This window comes from Diachasma alloeum, unplaced genomic scaffold (genome assembly GCF_001412515.2).
Source record: "Diachasma alloeum isolate Michigan unplaced genomic scaffold, Dall2.0 Dall_scaffold_00379, whole genome shotgun sequence".
NCBI lineage: Eukaryota > Metazoa > Arthropoda > Insecta > Hymenoptera > Braconidae > Diachasma > Diachasma alloeum.
This window is the reverse complement of record NW_021680518.1, coordinates 357,192-377,795: the sequence shown is the minus strand read 5'-3', so window position 1 is coordinate 377,795 and position 20,604 is coordinate 357,192. Positions and strand designations below refer to the sequence as shown.

Here is a 20,604-nt window from a genome sequence, read left to right as displayed (position 1 = left end):
TATTAATCAATTTCTTACGATTCCGAACAAATGTTTCTTATGATGGAAAATTGATTGTTTATAAATTACTTACAGAAAATGATCGTAATTTTAAAAAATTACATCTTCCTCCAAAGGTAGACTTAATTTTTTTTCAGATTTAAAAAATATTTTCTAACGATGCAATATCGAGATTTAAATTCAGACCTGCAAAGTTTAAATAATCGAATCACTGTAAAGTATCCGGAAATTTGGGGTCAAATGGGGCTCAAATGAAAGCTCTGATGTTCGACTACAAAAGTAAAAGAGCATTTCACTGTAAAAAAACATAGCCAAAGTACTTGGATATCCTTAAGATCATAGGTGTCAAGTTGAAGCTTGTTTTTTTATGAGTTGTCATTCATTGGCAGGTGCCAGTTGCAAGCACCGAGAAGGGTGGAAGCCAAACATAATTAGTTATCAAGGCCATAATGAACAATAATCTTTCAATATATTTCTGGTCTATTTTATCTACCATAAACGAATGACTGGATACACGATGATTATGATATGAAACAAATAGAGTATGATGACCATGAAATCCTTGGCTGTACCGATTGCACTATTAATTCCATCGTCACTATTAATACTCCTCTGTGCAGTGTTCAGGTGTTGGATTGGTTTGAGTCGCTCGAGCGGAATATTCTTGATGAAAGTGGGAGGCATCTTCAGTCTGATAAAAATACAGGTACTCTATTCCCAACACGAAGATCGAAACGCTCATTCCCATGAGGAGGAGGAAAATTGCGGGGACAAATTGTTCGAATTTTACAGCTGTTGGCTTTGAGTTGTGAGTCTCGGGACACCGGGGTCGGGGGGCGTACCAGGTCTCCAGGACGTGGGCTGATAAACCATGCTGAACTATTTTTCTCAATCTGAAATTGATTGCACAGAATATTCATACAATAACTGAGCGCTAGCGAGCCCGCGCCTCGCGCCGGTCGCGAGATTAGTTTATACTATATTATTTTATTCTATTTTTTTCGCCTTTCCGTGTTCAGGATTAGATTACGTCAATTCGATTCATTCTTATTCTTGATACAGTAGAGGCTTCATGTAAGATATCTCTCTATAAGATACCTCGCGCTCCGAGCGCTGGAGGCCTACCCCCACTCGGCACTTTTATGGCCTCCCGAATGTTTATGTTCCGTGGGTATCTTATAAGATACCTATGGCCCCAGTCATTTTTCAACGGGAAGAGAGTAGTTATAAGGATCAAACGGTGTTAAGGGTCAAACGGGAAGGACGAGCGAAATGATCATGAGGGTTTTCTCTCTAAATTCTAATTCTCTTAGAATTCTTTAATGCCTAAAGGAGGTTAGGCGGTGTTTGAGGTGAATTTGAGAGTGAATTTCTGTGGTTCCCGGTAGCTTAGTCGGTAAGAGTGCCCGGCGCGTATCTGGGAGACCCGGGTTCGATTCCCGGCTGGGTGAAGCGGAAATTTTTTCTCTCTAAATTCTAATTCTCTTAGAATTTTTTTCTAATGACCTTAAGGGGAGGTCACACCACTTTTTTTCAAGTAATGGAAATATACATCGATTTTTTTTTCACTTTTCTCATCGAAAATTTGTAATTTTTCGTCTGTGACTATTCTCGAGTCCACCAACAATCCCCCAACATCAGCGGCCATTCCATCACGCGGGGTTATGTTTAGAGAGAAAAGGGAACGCGGACAATACAAATTCAAAACATGAAACACATATAAATTGATTAGTTACCGACTAGCGACTAGATTATATTATATTATATTAATTTATTTTATTGTTTTCTTTTCAATTTTTCCTTGCGGTTAGATTAAATGAAATTTATTGGATTCTATTCCCATTGTAGTATACAAATTGTGGGAACAGTTTTTCTCATTTTCAAATGAAGAGATATTTATGTTAAATAATAAGGAGAGTATTGATACTTTTAGAGATGGTCAGCAAGAAAATGAAAATTTCGATTTTTCAATGTCTGCGGAAAGTTTTAAAAGCGATATATTTTTGCAAATAATGGAAAAATACCTATCAATTCAATTTCTATCCTCACATTTTGATAGAATACATTACAAAAATAGCAAAGAATAAGAACCGGAGATGAAAAATTTTATCGAATTAATATAATGGAATTTTCATTCAGTAAAAATGAAAATTTCATTGAATTCGGGCGCAGCGAGCGAGGTATCTTATTTGAAATCCGCTGATCCCTATTTTTCTCCTCTCTATTGGAAACGCTAAATGTCAAAACGCCACCTATGAATGGCGGATATTGGGGTACACACAGACAGTATTCAACCCAATTTGGGCTTGTGTTAGCGTGTATATGGGAAGCCTAAAATCGTCCATATTGGTGAAAACGAGTGCCGCCATCGGTAATTAGCGGTCCCAGTAGGCGCGCGTAATGAGGGCATAGGGGTCCTCGGAATTCCACTCTCCTACTATCCCTAAGGTATCTTATACGAACCCTCTACTGTATATATATTTTAGGCTTTATTTATATTTAGCTTTTTGAATAATGAAAGAATATCCATAAATTCGATTTCTATCCTTGTCTTTCGATAGAATAAATTGAATTAATGACAAAAATTGAGAATTGGAAACTAAAAATTTTATGCGATTATTATTATGTAATGCGTGAGCAATTTAGAATTCGAAAATTGAAAGAAAAACACAAACCCATGGAACATACCCGTAGATGACCATTTTTGTGAATGGCGAATGCTTGGCCGTCACCATCGTAACCTCCCGAGCAGGATGCGATTGGATTTCTTGCAATTCACATATTTCGTCTTCATGATAGGTATCCTACGGTGAAACATAAGCATTAATATCAATTATATTAACGCCTCAACCATTGGAGAAATACAATCCACCCACGCAGGAGAAAAATTTAATTGAAAATATCTCCACAGAATGAGTTGTATAGAAAAATCTACTTTTAATGGACAATTCTATCGGATTTCTATTGAATATTTCAATAGAATCGGTCAAAAACTAATAGAAAGTTAAACAGAAATCCATAATAGAATTGTCGGTTAAAGGTAGATTTTTCTCGAGGGACTACTCACTCCATCACTTAGTGACACCATGATTTCGAAATGAAATCGATTTCGGTGATTTCAGTGATTTCAGATAAAATGATTTCGGTGATTCCGAGCGTCACGGGAGGTGATTTCGAATTAATCAAATCATTCGAAATCAGTGATTTCAGAAAAATGAAGTAAATAATAGAGGTGGGGAAAAACGAGTTGCGTCAAATTATGAAATTAAAACTGGTAATAATAACTGGAAAATAATAACGAATTGTTTTGATTCCACTCCGCCAATCTTAAATTGTCTAAGGACAATGAAAAGCAGTCCATTTTACCATTTTACTATGGCAGTGAGTAAAGCATTCTATTGTCATCGTCGGCAGGGGTGTCAATTTCAAAATCACAAATTGGATGCACAGTTCACACTCGCCAGTGCGTCACTGATTTCGTTGATTTCACGTGACTTTGGAGTGAGTTCGGAATGATCTCATGCCAGAGTGGCGCCGTAGTTTCAGGAGTAAGTAGCCCCTCGGTTTTTCTATTAAATTTTTTTGTGCATGCGTACCTTGATTTGTTTGTATGCTGGTGCTGATTCAGTATAAAACGCAAATCCCCCTTTCTGCACTTTTTGCATCCCCTTTACGATGGAAAAGTACTTGTTCTTAGGTGTGTTCTCAAAAGGTTTGATTTTCTTCTCATAAAGTTCGCTCTCTTCTGCGATGGGGGTTGTCTGCAATAATCAAAAGAAGATATTGGTGTTCGTTCGGGACTCATTCAAATGAGATGACGAGCGGAAATGTGCCTTGAACATATCGTAAGCCCATGCGACGTCTTCTGCGCCACAGTCTATATCACTGTCAGTCAAATTTTTGACTGTTGTGATTGTATGTGGGGGAGTCGTGAGGAGAGACCCAACGATACTCGCTGAGTAGAATTGGAACAGGAGAAGGCCCCAAATGAAGAGAGAGAGGAATACGATGCGTCCGGATATGATTTGTGGATCATCGGAAACTCCTGGAAATTGAATTCAGTGTTGAAAATTTTTAGATGTAATCTCCAGTAAATGGAATTCCTGAAAATTATTGTCAAGTGAGTTCCACTAAAATTTCAAGGAATTTCGTCGTTGCAAATTCACAATTCTTTGGAAAAATCACTGGAAACTGTCAATTTCATTTTAATTATTCCATGAAAATTGCTAACAATTAGGGAAATACAGGTAAATACATTCTGGAATTCTCAATTAATTACAGATCACACTATAAATTCCATTTTCAAACATTTTTTAAGCATTTGATGTTTATAAATAAATAATTGAAATTGCTTAAACGTTTGGAAACCTTATTTTTTAGACGTGAAATCGATTTCTGCTAAAATTCTGAATATGAATAAATTTTTTACGATTCCGTGGAAAATTGATTGTTTATAAATTATTTATAGAAAAGTGCTCGTAATTTTCAAAAATTGCAATTTTTGAATTATTTTATCAACCTTCCTCCAAAAGTAAACTTTCTAATTTTTTTTCAGATTTTTAAAATGTTTTCTAACGGTTCAATGTCGAGATTAAAATTCAGACCTGCAAAGTTTAAATAATAATATCATTGTAAAATGTCCGGAAACCTTATTTTTTAGGTATGAAATTTATTGAAGAAATTTTTTACCATTCCGAACAAATAATTTTTATGGTGGAAAATTGATTGTTTATAAATTATTTATGGAAAATGCTCGTAATTTTCAAAAATTGCAATTTTTTAATTATTTCATCAACCTTCCTCCAAAAATAAACTTTCTATTTTTTTTCAGATTTTTAAAATGTTTTCTAACGGTTCAATATCGAGATTCAAATTCAGACCTGCAAAGTTTAAGTAATAATATCATTGCAAAATGTTCGGAAACCTTATTTTTTAAGTATGAAATCTATTTCTGGCAAAGTTCCGAATATGAATAAATTTGTTACGCTTCCGAGCAAATGATTTTATCACTGGAGAAAAAATCTCCAAAATAATTGGATATTCAAAACGTTGAAAATAGGTTTAGACGACTCAAAAAACTGATTTTTTTATTCCATAAATTGTTGGTAAAACTAACCAAAACTATATTCCCACCGTTTCAAATAAAAATTTCAATTCGTTCTGAAGTTATGGACAGCTAACGGTAGAAGGAATGAATAACCTTGTTGAGAAAGAGCTGCGACTGTAGTGAGAGTAGCCTCGGACGCCGGTACCATCAAGGAACTCCTCGACTCGTCATAATGTTTCTGAATTCTGATGGTGATCAACAGCGAAATCCAGTACACGATGCTCACCATCAGTATCATCCACCAGAGTTCATTGGCAAAGGGCTTCAAGAAGTTGTTCCGCAGTGAGGCACTGCTGGGATGCCGAAAGATGAAGAACGATCTCACAAGAAGCGTCTGCACTGTGAATTCTGCGACGTCGAATCTCTCAGGTCTGTACCGAAACGGTGATATACTGATGTCTATGACCTTCTTAGCAATGTCTCCAAGAATGCCGTCGAAAGTCTTGTCTGGTTTCATATAGCCCCATGAACTGGCGCGATGTAGATTTATGCTTTAGAATTAACAGCAGTGATTAATTAAATTCAGTAGCGAAAAACGTAAACTCGACTAAAACGTTTAACTCGACTTATCTCCGACACTGAGGAAAAAAATTCCTAATATCTGAAACATATTTTCTTGAGACAAGTAAATTTTCTTCAATTGCTTAATTCTCTCAGGCATCTCAACTCACATGAGCCCGGTGGCTTGGCGCAGTGGGTAAATTCGTTGCCTCACATGCGAAAGGTTCCGAGTTCAAATCCCGGCCGGGTAGAATGGTGCGATCTAACCATTTAAAGTCTTGATCCTCATCGCAGTATACCTTGACCGGGTCAAAGCGATGTAAAATAACGATTAAAAAAAATCTCAACTCACATGACCCGAGAAAGGCCTCATGCTTTAAAATATTCTTGTACTCAAGTATGATTTTGTCGCAAATGAACAAAATCGCGTAGAAGAATCGTCAATCTTCTAGTCTTTATTGTTTTCATGATTTTTCCGTTATGCACTTCCAATATTGCAATATGTAAAATATTCATGACGTAACGCGGAACGATAGTGATGAATGAAAATTTATTCGAGTTCCGTGAAGTGCACACATTCTGAAATTGAAGCCATTGAAAATAATCTACTTCTCTCAAGAAAATATGTTTCAGATATTAGAAATTTGCCCAACCACACGAGTAAAAAAACCCCATCGTAACAGCCCAGGAACAATATTTTTCTGTAGTGATTTTCAAGTTTTCGAGTTTGGGAAGTATGTAATACCAATTCCCAGACGAGAAATCGTGAGAAGCAGTACAGAAAAAGATTTTCCTATCTCCCGTAGATTCCGAGATATTCATTGAAAACTGGTCAATAGTCAAAATTGACTTATATCGTTTTATCACTTCGCTACTGAATTTTAATGATCTTCACAAACATTTAACCCTAGTTTTGGTCACCATATGAGAACTTGCGACTTTGGTCACCTCCGCAGGGAATCGCTGCCGTGTTATTTAGGCCCGAGCGTTGCCGAATTCACTCTATACTGCCCGGGCGCGTTTAGCGAGACTTCGGCAACGTCGCACAACGGGCAATTTCATTTAACATGGGAAAGAATTGCCCATCTATTAGAAATATTTTTCTTTCTTCTGGAATTGTGGATATAAATAATTTTAAAAAATATTCTAATTTTCTAGACACTTGAATTGACGCATTCCAATTTTTTTGGATTTGTCCGCTCAGCCAGTCAATGGTAAGAAAAAAAATCGACCTTCTGCGGCGTTTCCTTCCTATGGTGACCAAACTAGGGTTAAGAGTTATCTCGAAAAAATTTTCGTTAACAATTGGGTGCATCGGCAGATGCATCCTGCATAAATTGTGATATGTGCATTTATTTTACTCACGTAAAATTGAAAATATCTCGCAATATCAATGCAAGCGCGTAATGATAACGATGCATCGAATCAAATTGTGGATTGATTGGAGTTGTCATGTAGGTTTCAAGATCCGGAAGTGGTGGATGCCTCAGCTGATGACATTAATCATCAAAGTAAAAGCCAATTTTTTAATTAAAAAAATCATTAATCGTTAATCATTAGTCATTAATCATTAATCATTAATCATTAGTCGTTAATCATTCATCATTAATTACGAATCATTAATTATTAATCGTTAATCATGAAATGTCAACGATGAATACTGATTAAGATACTGACTGTGATAGAGAAATTCAGTGGCGTTAAATTGAAATTACGACGTGTGTACTTGTACTGAGTCAACTCATTGATCAATCCCTCTTCAGGACTCCAGCGGCCCTTGTAAACGACATGGAATAAACCATTGTGACGATAACTTGGATTCCAAATGTCGTAGAGAGTGAATTTATTCCCGTCACGCGTTGCCACAGTCGTCTCTGTGTCTATCGACAATGGCAGATGCCTGAGTCTGTTGCTAGGAGGTGATGGAGCAGTTGTGAGCAGGAGCCACACGTAGGTCTCGTTAAAAACTAACTGATCCGAAAACTGTGAATTTTCAATTATACGATTTATTGACAATGAGGGAGGGAATCTTTTTCTCAGTAGTTTAAGGAACAAGAAAATTTGAAAAAATATATTTTTTAGAAATAATTATGATTAATTTTTAAAACTATTCGTTCATTTATTTTCTTATTTATTTATTTNTTTTTTTTTTTTTTTTTTTTTTTTTTTTTTTTTTTTTTTTTTTTTTTTTTTTTTTTTTTTTTTTTTTTTTTTTTTATTTATTAGACATGAGTCGAACAGACGATGCTATTAGTAATGGCATTGAATATGCGCAAAGTTAAAATGATAATCATTTTAGTTCCGTTTTTTTTAACATTTTTTTTTCATGAATGTATCAATAACTGTATTTTTTAATCAATAGGAAAAAATAACGAGACTTTTTTTTATTGTCAAGAAAGTTTTAAAAAACCCTTTGAAAATTCCTCCGAATGGATAATTGCTAAGGTAATTTGATTTGATTTTTGTTGGCATGTCCACCTAATTTTATTGATCTTATGAATAGCGCCTTCGATTAAATGATACTGTGAAGCGAATTAGCATAAACATTGAGGACATTGGAGTGAGACAAAAAACCATTACCTCGTGTAGAACCGAATCGCTCAGGGGACAATCAAGATTCAGTATGACCCCGAGATGATAGTAATTCACTTTCAGAATTATTTCCAGATTCATATTTAGGGTTATTGAGTTGAATGATACGGCTGCGTCGTGTCTCATGATATTTTTGGATAATTTTACAGCATCTGAATGTTTACGTCAGTACGATCAGATTATTGAAACAATTGTAATAAAAAAAGTGAAAAAACGATAGATGATTGATAATTTATTATGCATTAGTCTTATTCGGGAGAATTTTATCGGCAAAAAGTATATTCAATGTAATAATCAGGAAGATGACGCATTTTTTATTCATCTTCTTTCATCGCTTCATAAAGTGAAGTTTATTTTTCTCAATGGAAAAATATTTAAAAAAATATCTTTTTGAAGATCTAATGGAGAAAGAGGAGAGAGTTTTCACTGAATAAAATTCATTCACTGAAAACGAAAATATTATAAAAATACGTCAAAGATGTCATTTTTACAAAATAATCAGCAAGTTAACGTGTTTTTTTCATCTTCTTTCGTAGCTTCATAAAATGAAGCAATTTTTATTTTTCAATCCCAAAATATGTAGAAAAAATATTTAAAATAGTAGAACTATTGGACAATATGAAAATACATAATTTAGCAGCGAAGCGGTAAACCGGGTCAAGTCGATTTTAACTTTGGGCCATTTTTTAATGAATATCTCGGAATCTAAAAGAGATAGAAAAATTTTTCTCGGAACCTTTTTTATAACCCGTAGTTGGCTCTACAAAAAAGCTTACGACAAAATTTTTTTTATCTCTTTTAGATTCCGAGATATTCGTCAAAAACCGGCCAATAGTCAAAACCAACTTAACCCGGTTTACCGCTTCGCTATTAAATTTTACATAATAGATTATCACGCACAAATCTCGGTGACAATAAATGCCTTAATTTATCGACAAAGTCTCCGGGAATATTGGGAATAAAAAATATTTTTAGAAATGACAAAAATGTAGAAAACATTTTTGTGTAACAGAAAAAGGTGACGAAATAGAATAGTAGAAGAAGACAAATGGAAATTTATTCCGACGAATTTTGAAATACCTGCATCGTCCCAACATCCGAAAAAAACAATTTGACGAACATTATTGAATTCATAAAACTCGCTAACAAACGTCTCCAAATGTTCATCCGTCACGACTGAGTGAAAGAACAATGCCATTATCAGCAAAACCCTCAGCATATCCATTTCTCCACGGAGCACTCTCTCCCCGAATAATCCAATTTCACTGACTCCCTGAAAGGCCGTGAGCGCCAGATTTCGCGCCAGTGCGCATATCAATGATAAAACCCAAATTAAGAAGAAAGCATAGAATTGGAGGAAATCGTATGTCATTTGGAGAAAGGTTTTCATTCGGCATTTCTCCATACTATGCATTTCTTGCGTGCATCACGCAAGTCCGAAAGCTCGGGGGGTGGTGCAGCTTTCACCCTGACTTTCATCGACGTCTTGCTTTCTCCGATATGCGGGGAAATATTTCTCGGGAGGGGGGCACCCTTTGGAATAAAGCGACAAGTCAAATGAGTTGTCTCAAAGAGGTTTAAGTGCATTAATAGTGACGAGGTTCCGATAGTATATCAATTTTGAAGTAAACTGGTAAAAATTTTCGTTTGAAGTGTCCGTGACAAAACGCATGAAAAAATTTAATAGAAAACCTTAGCCAATTCACTAGAATTTTATGGGGATTCTATTAAAATTCTAGGGAATTATCGTTAAAATTCTCTTTGTTTTTTGCGCAGTTTCTATTAGATATTCGATAGGGAAAAGTCAATAGATTTCGATTTCTCTATTTGAATTTTTCTCTTCAGATTTTTTCTATTAAAATTATTATTATTATTAATTAGTTTTTTCAGTTATGTTTTGTTTTGTTTTGCATTACAGGATCCGAGTGAAAAAAAACTTATGTTTTTAGAAAATTTATGTCCAAGTATTTTTATAGGAAAAATTCCAAGAGAATATTCCTACAGAAAAATCGAAATCTATTGACTTTTTCCTATCAAATATCTCATAGAATAAGCGCAAAAAACAAATAGAATTTTAACGAGAATTCCCTAGAATTTGAATAGAATCTCAATAGAATTTTGTAACGAATTCGCGCAGTTTTTCTATTGAATTTTTTCATACGTGAAATTCCGGAAATTTTTATCGAGTTCAAGTTCCGCTAAAATTTCAGGATATCTTGATAGGGATAAATCATATATTCCACAGATTTTCTGTTCAAATCATCTGGAAATCAATAAAATACTTGATTTTCCAGTTCAATTATTCTGTGAAAATTTAGAAAAACCAGGAAAGTTCACGGAAAAATTGAAATTTCAATCAAGTCGTGAAATTTCCATCTCACTCCCACTGAAAACTCATGAATTTCCGTGAATTATACTTAAAACTTCAAATTTCATCACCATTGTCTCTCTAAATTCGATTCAATGCCACTCTCGTGCGATTTAGTATAATATCTTCCATGAAATTTCAAAAAATTTCTAACACTGAGAGAAAAATTTGTTCTGCCGAAAAACTTCATGTTCCCCTGAACAAATATTTTATCGTGTTGAATTCATTTATTTGTGGACAAAAACGAACGTTTCCACCAAAACACGATTATTTTTGTAACAGTAATTGCTCTCGTGAGACATTTATATCTTTCCGGCAAATACATTCGTTCTACAAAGAATTATATGAGGCTCCGATTTTATCAAGTAAATGTTACTGAGTAGTGTATGCCTTTGTCCAATAAACACTTATAATTTCCGTGGAACAAATGATAATTTCTATTGGCTAATTTTGTTCTTGGGAAGAAAATATTCTTTCTTTCTTCCTTGAATTTAATTTTTGCGAAAGATATTGAATTCCCTTCTGTCAAACTGGTTATTCTCCCTCAAATAAATCTGTTCCTCTCTGTCAAACATTCTCACGTGGAACATGTAGTTTTTCGGCAGATGAAATAAAAAAAATATAATTATAAAATTAATTTTTAATAATTGGATTGTTCCAGATAATCATAAAAATACTGAAAACTCATCGACAAAAAGTAAATTCAAAAAACGGTGTATTAAATAATTAAATAATCGAAGAGTACATAAAATAGATAAATAATACAAAAATAAAACTCAACAAGGACCTTTTAAAATGTAGAAAACACTGAAGTAAACAAAAATGTGAAATCATAGTAAACAGAATGAACGGAGACGTGACAGAGAGGGAATACAAAATGCGAAAAAGAAAGTCCTGGTGAAAATATCACGTGGTATTGTTATCCACGGATGTGGAATGATAGTAACGTCGACGATATTTTCCATCTGGGTCGTACCTATTCGCAAGCATCTCCAGTTTCTTTGGCATGTATTCCCTGAAAAATAAAAGATGAAATGATAATATTGACATTCGATGGAACAGCACGCGGGGCATAAAATTCTATGTATGATGAAGTTCAATAAACAACTGAACGCATTTCTAGAAAATTTTACCGTTTCTGTTGAATGTCTAGCAGAATTGTACTGAGATTCTACTTGTTTTTTGCCGATTTGTATTAAAATCATTTGACCGTGCAATGTTTTAAATATATAATCAATCCAGAAAGTCAATAGAACTTGATTTTCGAATTTATTTTGTTGTGATTTTTCCTATAAAGAATCTTCTTTTGCCACGAGAAATAGAACAAAATGATGAGAAAAATAACGGAGAAATTTATGTTGAAGAACCTCTATAGAAATTTTGAAGAAGTCTTGAAGAATTAGTCATATAGGCCATTTTTTTTTCTATAAAATATCTGTCAGAAAATCGTAAATAAAGACTGTGAAATTTTCAACAAAAATTAATGCGAGATTCTATCTATTTTTTTTTGCCGATTCGTATTGGAATCATTTGATCTTGCTATTTCTTAAATTTATAATCATTTGAGAAAGTCAATAGATCTTGATTTCTCAACTTATTCTGTTGTGATTTTTTCTATAAAAAATCTTTTGCCACGAGAAATAGAACCAAATGATGAGAAAAATAACTGAGAAATTTATGTTGAAGAACTTCTATAGAAAATTGAAGAAGTTTTAAAGAATTAGTCATATAGAAATTTTTTTTCTATAAAATATCTGTCAAAAAATCGTAAATGAAGACTGCGAAATTTTCAATAAAAATTAATCCAATTGTACTGGAGATTTTATCTTTTTTTTTTACCGATTTTTATTGGAATCATTTGACTGTGCAATGTTTTAAATACATAATCAGTCCAGACAGTCAATAGATGTTGAATTTTCTGTGCGATTTATTCTGCAATGAAAAATAGAACAAAATGAAGAGAAAATTAATAAAAAAAATTATGTTGAAGAACTTGTATAGGAACAATTTTGAAGAATTAGTCATATTGAAAATGTTTTTCTATAAAATATCTGTCAAGAATCGTAAAGGAAGGCTGCGATATTTTCAATGAACAACAAGAAAAACGTGAATGCTTCATAAAATGAAACATTTTTTTCTTCTCAATCCCAGAATATGCAGAAAAAATACTTAAAATAGTAAAACTATTGGAAGATATGAAAATACATAATTTTACATAGTAGATTATCAAACACAAATCCCGGTGACAATAAATGGATTAATTTTTCGATAAAGTCTCCAGGAACATTGTAGATAAAAAATACTTTTAAAAATGATAAGAATGTAAAGAACTTTTTTGAGTAACGATAAAAGGAAGAAATAGAATAGTAGACGAAGACAAATGGAAATTTATTCCGATGAATTTCAATCAATCAAGAAAATCAAGAAAATCATAAATCAAGAAAAACACGAATCGAATCGCAACAGAATTTTCTGATGAAAGCGTTAGACGTTTCTGTTGAATTTTTCCATATCTGTATTTATGCAATTCACGAGGCTCTTGAACGGAGCGATATCCGGTGAACCATGAATTGTCATTCACCTCACAGTTAATGTCTATTATGTCTATAATTCATTCAATTATGCACGAAAGGTTGAATGAATCAGTTAAGAGAAAGACAAAGAAATAGTTGCTGAAAATGAAAACCTCAAGTTTTTACCTCAAATATTTAATTACATAGATTGCACCTTCTTTCTGGCTCTTCGAGCATTTGGCACAAGCTGTTTCCAATGCTTCCGGTAGAACTCCTAAAAGAAAATGAAAACATTGCTAAACTTTTGGAATTCGTAATTTTTTTTCATCTGAAATATGACAGTTTTGGTTGTGATAGTTGAGATAATTTTATTAGAAATTAAAAATCATACAATATGCACATTTGAATTCGCTTCAACAATTTTTTTGCGCATTTGTAAAACGTACAATGACTAAAACAATAAGGTTTCCGAAAGTTTAAACAATTTCAATTATTTATCTGTAAACAACGAATGTTAAAAAAATATATATTTCTGTGAAAAATATAATTTGAATGACGCCGAATATTCATTTTTTTTTCAATTTTTCACATGCAATGTAATTGGCAAACTTAATTAAATTATTTATAAATTTATTGACTTATTTATTAAATCATTCCATAAAAGTCTTTCACAAAAAAATGTTTACAATCTGACAATGAATAAATAAACATTTCCATACAATGCGATGTAAACAAGAAAGATGTCTCTAAATAATTTGAAATCCCAAAAAACTCCAATTCCCGCAAATCAATTGAATGCTTTAATTTAATTTCTTAATTCTTGAATTCCCTTATTTATCGTCTATCCTAAAATTCAGTCTCTCCTCTTGAATCTGACAACACGGGAAGTGGATCACTGAAGTGTAAAAATTAAATTCCCACTGCACTCACGTTTCAGCTCCTGTCCATCAGGCGGGCAAGGCCCCACTCCCATGAGACACCTGAAGTAATGGTGAAGCAGTCTCTTATTCTGGAGAATTTCATCCAAATTCACTTTATCCCATCTCGTCATGTATGTATTTCTCCTCGGCCACGTGTAACACTCAATGTCCCTTGTTAATATCACAACAGTAAACAAAAAAAATACGAGGACCTGTGTACTTGGTTTAGCTTCCATTGCGCGCTCGAGTAAACTGAAGGAAAGTAACCGCCACGACTTTATATGCCTCCTTCCTTTTGCGCACACACCTCTTCATTCTATCCTCATTTTCGCGTTATTCCATTCGTTCTGAATGTGTATTTGTGATCGAGCCATTTCCATAAATTAATAATTGTTAGATTTCTGGTTTTCACGGTATCAAAGATCAATGTTCTGCATTTGGCAATCAATTGAATCATAACTTTACAGGAATATTCAGCTATTCATTTATTTATTTATTAATCTGTCGTATAAAAATCCAACAACATATTACTAAGTACAGGATTCAATTTACAGTTTAATTATCAAAAATTATGGGAAGATATCCAATTAGTAATTGTTTAATTGTCGATAAAAATTATTCCATGTAAAAATTTTGAAATTTGCTTCATGTGTTTCTTCAGGGGCGCAAGTATAACATCCTGACACGAGTTGAAATTTGAAATTGGAAATTCGGAAATTTCTTACGAAACATTTGTTCTTTCAAATTCCAATTTTGCGAATTTCAATTTTGACATTTCTTTTTTGAAAAACTCAAAAAGGGGTGGGGGTTTTCTCTCCCAATCTAATCCAGTCTTAAGCAAGTGAATGAGTGTCGATCACGACGCATTTCATTTCGATTACACTACGCGTTCCCCCGGGAGCGTTAACGAAAAAAATGGCTACATACACACCCACACATACATATACTTTTCTAAAAACCATCTGAGGAGCTTCTACTCGTCATCAAACATCGGGATTTCATGAAATTACGATTTTTCATTTCCGTGGTGAAACCAGTAACTTTCTATCGGGAAGTTAACAAATGAAAGAACCTCTGAAGCCATTTGAATAAAGTAAAAATTGTTAGATTTCTGGTTTTCGCGGTATGAACGATCAATTTTCTGCATTTCCAAATCAACTGGATCATAACTTTATAGAAATATCCAGTTATTCATTCATTTGTTAAGCTATTATATAAAAACCCAACAACATATTGCCAAGTAGAGGGTAAAAGTTACAGGTTAATTATCAAAAGTCATGGGAAGATATCTCATTAATTAGCTGTATAAACCGACTGGTTTTGTGCTAAATGATGGTAAAAAAAAAATTCTGCGACCATCAAAGCTCCCAAAAAAGAATCAACAAGATGACATTCCACCTCTTCTGTTGCCGGTAGGGTAGACAGAATCGCTCAATTGCACATCCAAGCGACGGCCATATTGGCCAGAACCGCCGAACCCACAGCTATAGCGGCTCCCTTCATGTTGCACTTGTACAAAAGTTATGTGGGTTTTACATCTAGTAACTGTAGGATTTTACGGTCCGAGGAGCGGTAAGTCTCCCTTACCATACCTGGTCTCGTTTTAAGGTATCGTCCTGCTAAATGCCATTTACCCACCCCTGAACACTGCCACCGTAAGGACCACTTATCCAACCTCAGTGATGAAATAGTATATTTCGTAACGAGTGCAAAAAAGTGTTTTTTGGCGAGTGGGAGGTTTATATCACGAGCCGAAGGCGAGTGATATAATCCCACGAGCTAAAAAACATTTTTTCACGAGTTACGAACAATATTTTTCATCACAATGTGGCGGAAATTGGACTTTTAGGCACGCGGAGCGTGCCGAAAAGTTCACTTTTCGTCACAGCGTGATGAAATAGTACATTATATCACTAGGCGATAAAAGTATTATCAGCGCGTGGAAAGTGAAATTTCCCTTTACGCAAAAATAATGAAAAAACATTTTCTCTGAAATAATCTCATCATGAAAATCATATCTTCAAATTCAAAAATAGGTATAACAAATAAGTTTTTTCATCACTTCGGATTAGGAAAAAAAATTAAGTGAAGTGAATTAGGTAAATGATGACAAATTCTTTATTTGTCATTAAAAAAAATCCATTTATTTACGAAAATTATCTCCTGACAATCTAATAATTTAAAAAAAGTTTCAAAAACATTTACGATTATTTTTTAAAAATGTGGATGCGACAAATGTTGACATTCCCATGTTTCATTCATGTTGTCAAATTTCCCTTTACGCAAAAATAATGAAAAAACATTTTCTCTCAAATAATTTCATCATGAAAATCACATCTTCAAATTCAAAAATAGGTATAACAAATATTTTTTTTCATCATTTCGGATTAGGAAAAACAATTAATTGAAGTCAATTAGTTAAAGGATGACAAATTCTTTATTTGTCATTAAAAAAATCCATTTATTTACGAAAATTATCTCCTGACAATCTAATAATTTAAAAAAAGTTTCAAAAACATTTACGATTAATTTTAAAAAATGTGGATGCGACAAATGTTGACATTGCATTTCAAAATATCTGCGAATTTTGAAATGTACATCATGTACTCAACAATTTAATGGTTCTGGAAAAAAAAATCCATCTTCCGCCCACCAACTGATGTAATTGTTGGAGATGCGCTGGAATCTAGACGGTGATAATAGCTTCCTCGGCAATCGTGTGTAATTAAGCGTGACGCGACCTTGCGGCGGAAATTACACCTTCGATTGTCTCCGTGGGTCTTTGTTTGCGGTCTGTGAAACGTCTGGAGCTGAATTATCTCGGCAATGTTGGATTACCACGTTGATTCCTTTGTTGATCCTCGTGGAATGTAATTGAGAAATTATGTACTCCCGAGCATGTACACCGCTGAGGGCATGTACTGTTAGAAATCGTTCAACTTCAGCCAACACCGTTTCCCAGATCGCACTCTCGACCTACTTGACGATGTGGCCTCATTTTTCGAACTGCGGAGATGTTTCGCTGGAGAATCTTTCCGTTTTTATGAGATTTTGATCGAGAGAAGAAAGTAATTAATGGTTTTTGGTGGATTCGGAGGCCTGTGGATTCATTTCTCTCGGCCTCTCGTTTTTTATCGGCATGGAAAGTGAAATAAAAATAGATTGGACGGTTCTATGAATATTTATAGATTTTAATTGCTATTATTTTTTTCGTGTGATAATGAAATTATAATAATGAGTTCAAATTGATGACAATTTCTTAGTCTTTCTACGAGATTTTCAGAGCAATGACAAAGACAAATCCACTTTATTTATGACAAGCAACAAAAAATTGTTATATTAACAACGCAGAGTGGACCACGAGTAGTAAATTACAAACATTACCTAATTTTCACTGGAGATGTTTTGTTGATTTTATGGGGTTTTAATCGGGAGAAGAAAGTAATTAATGGGTTTAGGTGGATTCCAAGGCCGATCGATTCATTTCTCTCGGTCGCTCATTTTTTCGACATGGAAAGTGAAATAAAAATAGATTGGGTGATTTAAAGTAATAGTGGAATAGTAAAAATGAGTTAGATTTGATAATAATTGATAGCGATAGCAACTTAAAAATCTTCGCAATAAACAAGCAATAAATAATGGGTATATTAATAACAGAATAACTTGCGTAATAAATTGCGAACATTTCAAAATATAGAATGAATTCTTTCGCTCCAATAATGGTAGCCTTCCGCAGAAGGAGAATAACTGTCCAAGGAATGAGTCTTTGTTGGAGCGAAGCATTTACTTTCTTCAATAAAAACAAGTGGGTTACCGTTTTGGTCTTTATGCTAGCGCAGCTATTGTTGCTGATAAATTAGCAATATGCTACCGAATGGCCAGTTTGCTCATTATACTACTAATCTTGTTAGATATTCATCTCATTTATAGCGATTACAGTTCATTTTTTTCGCAAAAATGCAGAAAATATAAAAATTCCTGACCTAGCATGACTAATAAATTAAGTTATTCTGCATTTTTTCCGGAAATCCATAGGGACTAACTTTTGGGTCCGATTCTCTTGGGATAGACCTTAAATTCTCACAGAATGCACAGTCGGTATTTCGTTATCAGTTAGTAACAAGGCGAGTTCCTCAACCACCGACCGCTTCAATAGAAGTTGTCTTTACCTACGGTACTCGAACTCTTGTCGATAAAGGAGGAGAACATTTTTCACATTCCGTAAGAAACTCATTCTTTTACGACATTATTTTCACAAATTTTGCAGTTATGATCCCTCGAGGACATCAAAATGATCTAGCATTCTCCAATAGCGTCTACAGATATGAAGAATAGACCCCTATTTTCGTGGTTATTGAAAATGAAAGAACTACCGCCAGGAATTTCGACCGAATAAAACTCATCCGTAAGGGGAATACCCGGTTTATTTTGAATCAAGAGGAGTCCCCAACAGTTTATTGCCTTTATCCATTGTATTTCTCACAAGATGACAATATTCTAAACGCCGAATGATATTGATGAGATGAACAACAGATTAATTGAATTACCGTGCGAAGTAACTAAAAATTGATAACAGAGTATCAACAAACATTGATTTCCAAAAATTCACACTCTAAAATGTGTTCTATAGTGATGCTGCGAGACGCGCGAGAAACGCGACGAGACGAGGAGAGTCATTCGAGACGAGAAAAACCAGTCGAGACGAGAGTCGAGAAAGCCTTCCCCTCTGTGTATTTTTTTTCGTGCAATTAGATTATCCTATTTTACTAAAGATGAAAGAAACGTGAAGTTGTTTTATATCGAAATATCTCGAAACTGCCTGACCGCTAATCCTTAATTCTGATTGGTCAATATGTTACACGAAGTTATTCACAAAAAAAAACACGCGGCATTTTCAAATTCTTCAGTGACATAATTTCAAATTCTTCAGAGGTAATTTTTTTTTCACGTCATATATATATATAATATATATATATTTCACATGTATACATATTATCGGGGAAATTAATAAATTTTGTCCTTTTATGGACACCGATTATTTTAAAAAATTGAAGATAATTAATTGAAAATGAAAAATTCTTTATAGATTCTTTTACTCTACTTCGCTATTCACTTTAATCGTTAATCGAATTCTCTTTGATTCATTATCAATATTTATAAGGTATTCATGAGAAAATAAAATTTAATGAATTCCATTTCTGCCATTTCAACAAATGAATAGATCAGCGCGCGCGAGCGCGCGCACATAGATCTTGTAGAGATGAAACGAGTCGAAACAAGATGAGACGAGACGAGAGGAGACAAGACGAGACGAGAAGATGCAGTTTCTCATTGAGCATACGAATTAGAACATGAACAAATCATTTATTGTGATATGAAAATTTAACAGCTGCAATGAGAGTGATTATAAACAATTAATTGAAAAAAGGAATATCGAATCAGACAGGAAAATTGGCATAATGAAAAGGCGCTAATGTCATAAAATGTTGAATCCTCTTATGATTAAAAACGAGCGAAAATCCCAATTCGTCCACGTGACGATTCTCACGGGCTGAATTATATATTGCGTTAAATCTCAGCCTATGATTTTCGTAATAGCCCAGAAACCGAAGTCGCCAGTATACGTAGTATCATTTCCCCAGTCTGCCTGATATTTCATGCAAATAGCCAACTCCAAACTGTCATTCGATATCTCCGTGATTCAGTAGAACTCCGAAATGATACCTGTATTGTTTCCACCAGGGTATATTAGAAGGGGCGGCCCGCAAGTGTCATTGCACTTCAACTTCCGCCTGAAAATTCATGACTGCGTGGCCCAAATGGGAAGTAGTTGATAATTTTACCAGGTGTACTAGTGTCGCTCTTCAGATTCCTTTGCGCTCGTGTTTAGAAAGTCAGAATTTGTAACTGAAGTGCAACTTCCGGATGAATCTGACCATCAAAAATACATTGGAATAATCTGTAAGTACCTTAAAAAAAGTGAATTGAGGATGTGGAACGTTCGATGGAAAAAGTGGAGAACGAAATTTTTAACGCGAAATCGGATCAACAGTGTAAATAACGCGGAATAAGGATTCCATAATTCTGAAATGAAGGAAATGAAGAAAAAGTGCAATTAAGAGTTGTCCATTTCGTTGGAAATAATCGTTTGATTCGATGAACCTGTTGACGATTACAGCAATGAATCATTTAGAAATTTGGAATGAATCATTAAAATTCATTTTTCGAATGGACGTCAACATTAGTGCGACTTTACATTAAAGAAAAGTTGAGTTTGAAAGTGATGAAGAACAATATTCATAAGTCGTACACATAGCAAGTTCATTTTTCTCATTTTGCTTATTGTGAACATCAAATTTGTTGAATGAACGATTTGTTCTCTTGTTTCAAAAAATTGCAGGATGAATAAAAATGGAATCTTGGATTTCTGATGCTTTACCACTTGGCTATCAATGATTTTGGTTTCTCTTTGATTTTTTTCGAATTAATGAATAACTTTAATTCAATTGTTAGCCAGGATTGTCCTATAAATGTGAATCGAATTCATCTTTTGTTCCTTCTGGGGATTGCTTCGACCTTTAGTTTAGATAAAGAAAGAAGTCC

At 34.0% G+C, this 20,604-nt stretch overlaps 2 protein-coding genes across 2 annotated transcripts; both read right to left on the bottom strand.

Moving 5' to 3' along the window:
• Positions 1–486: 486 nt before the first annotated feature.
• Positions 487–9,336, bottom strand: LOC107041757 (probable glutamate receptor). The gene is made up of 9 exons (XM_015262484.2): positions 9,281–9,336; positions 8,189–8,352; positions 7,286–7,591; positions 6,974–7,098; positions 5,201–5,598; positions 3,834–4,045; positions 3,597–3,761; positions 2,689–2,804; positions 487–893 (listed from the first exon to the last, which is right to left on the bottom strand). Exons 2-9 carry the CDS (start codon positions 8,324–8,326, stop codon positions 602–604), a joined length of 1,752 nt encoding a protein of 583 aa, XP_015117970.2. The 5' UTR covers positions 8,327–8,352; positions 9,281–9,336; the 3' UTR covers positions 487–601.
• A 1,958-nt stretch (positions 9,337–11,294) lies between these two features.
• Positions 11,295–14,237, bottom strand: LOC107041798 (ejaculatory bulb-specific protein 3). Its single transcript, XM_015262545.1, has 3 exons — positions 14,012–14,237; positions 13,268–13,355; positions 11,295–11,583 (listed from the first exon to the last, which is right to left on the bottom strand). The coding sequence occupies exons 1-3, from the start codon at positions 14,235–14,237 to the stop codon at positions 11,475–11,477; spliced, it is 423 nt and encodes a 140-aa protein (XP_015118031.1). The 3' UTR covers positions 11,295–11,474.
• Between the last annotated feature and the right edge of the window lie 6,367 nt (positions 14,238–20,604).

Excerpts from the sequence above, each read along its gene's own strand:
- LOC107041757 (XM_015262484.2), bottom strand. The coding sequence starts at position 8,326 with ATGAGACACGACGCAGCCGTATCATTCAACTCAATAACCCTAAATATG. Across the intron at positions 7,099-7,285 it reads CACTGAATTTCTCTATCACA|CTGAGGCATCCACCACTTCC; the intron begins GTCAGTATCTTA and ends TAATGTCATCAG. Across the intron at positions 2,805-3,596 it reads CAGCATACAAACAAATCAAG|GATACCTATCATGAAGACGA; the intron begins GTACGCATGCAC and ends GTTTCACCGTAG.
- LOC107041798 (XM_015262545.1), bottom strand. The coding sequence starts at position 14,237 with ATGGAAGCTAAACCAAGTACACAGGTCCTCGTATTTTTTTTGTTTACT. Across the intron at positions 13,356-14,011 it reads TGATGGACAGGAGCTGAAAC|GAGTTCTACCGGAAGCATTG; the intron begins GTGAGTGCAGTG and ends ATTTTCTTTTAG. Across the intron at positions 11,584-13,267 it reads TATGTAATTAAATATTTGAG|GGAATACATGCCAAAGAAAC; the intron begins GTAAAAACTTGA and ends TTTATTTTTCAG.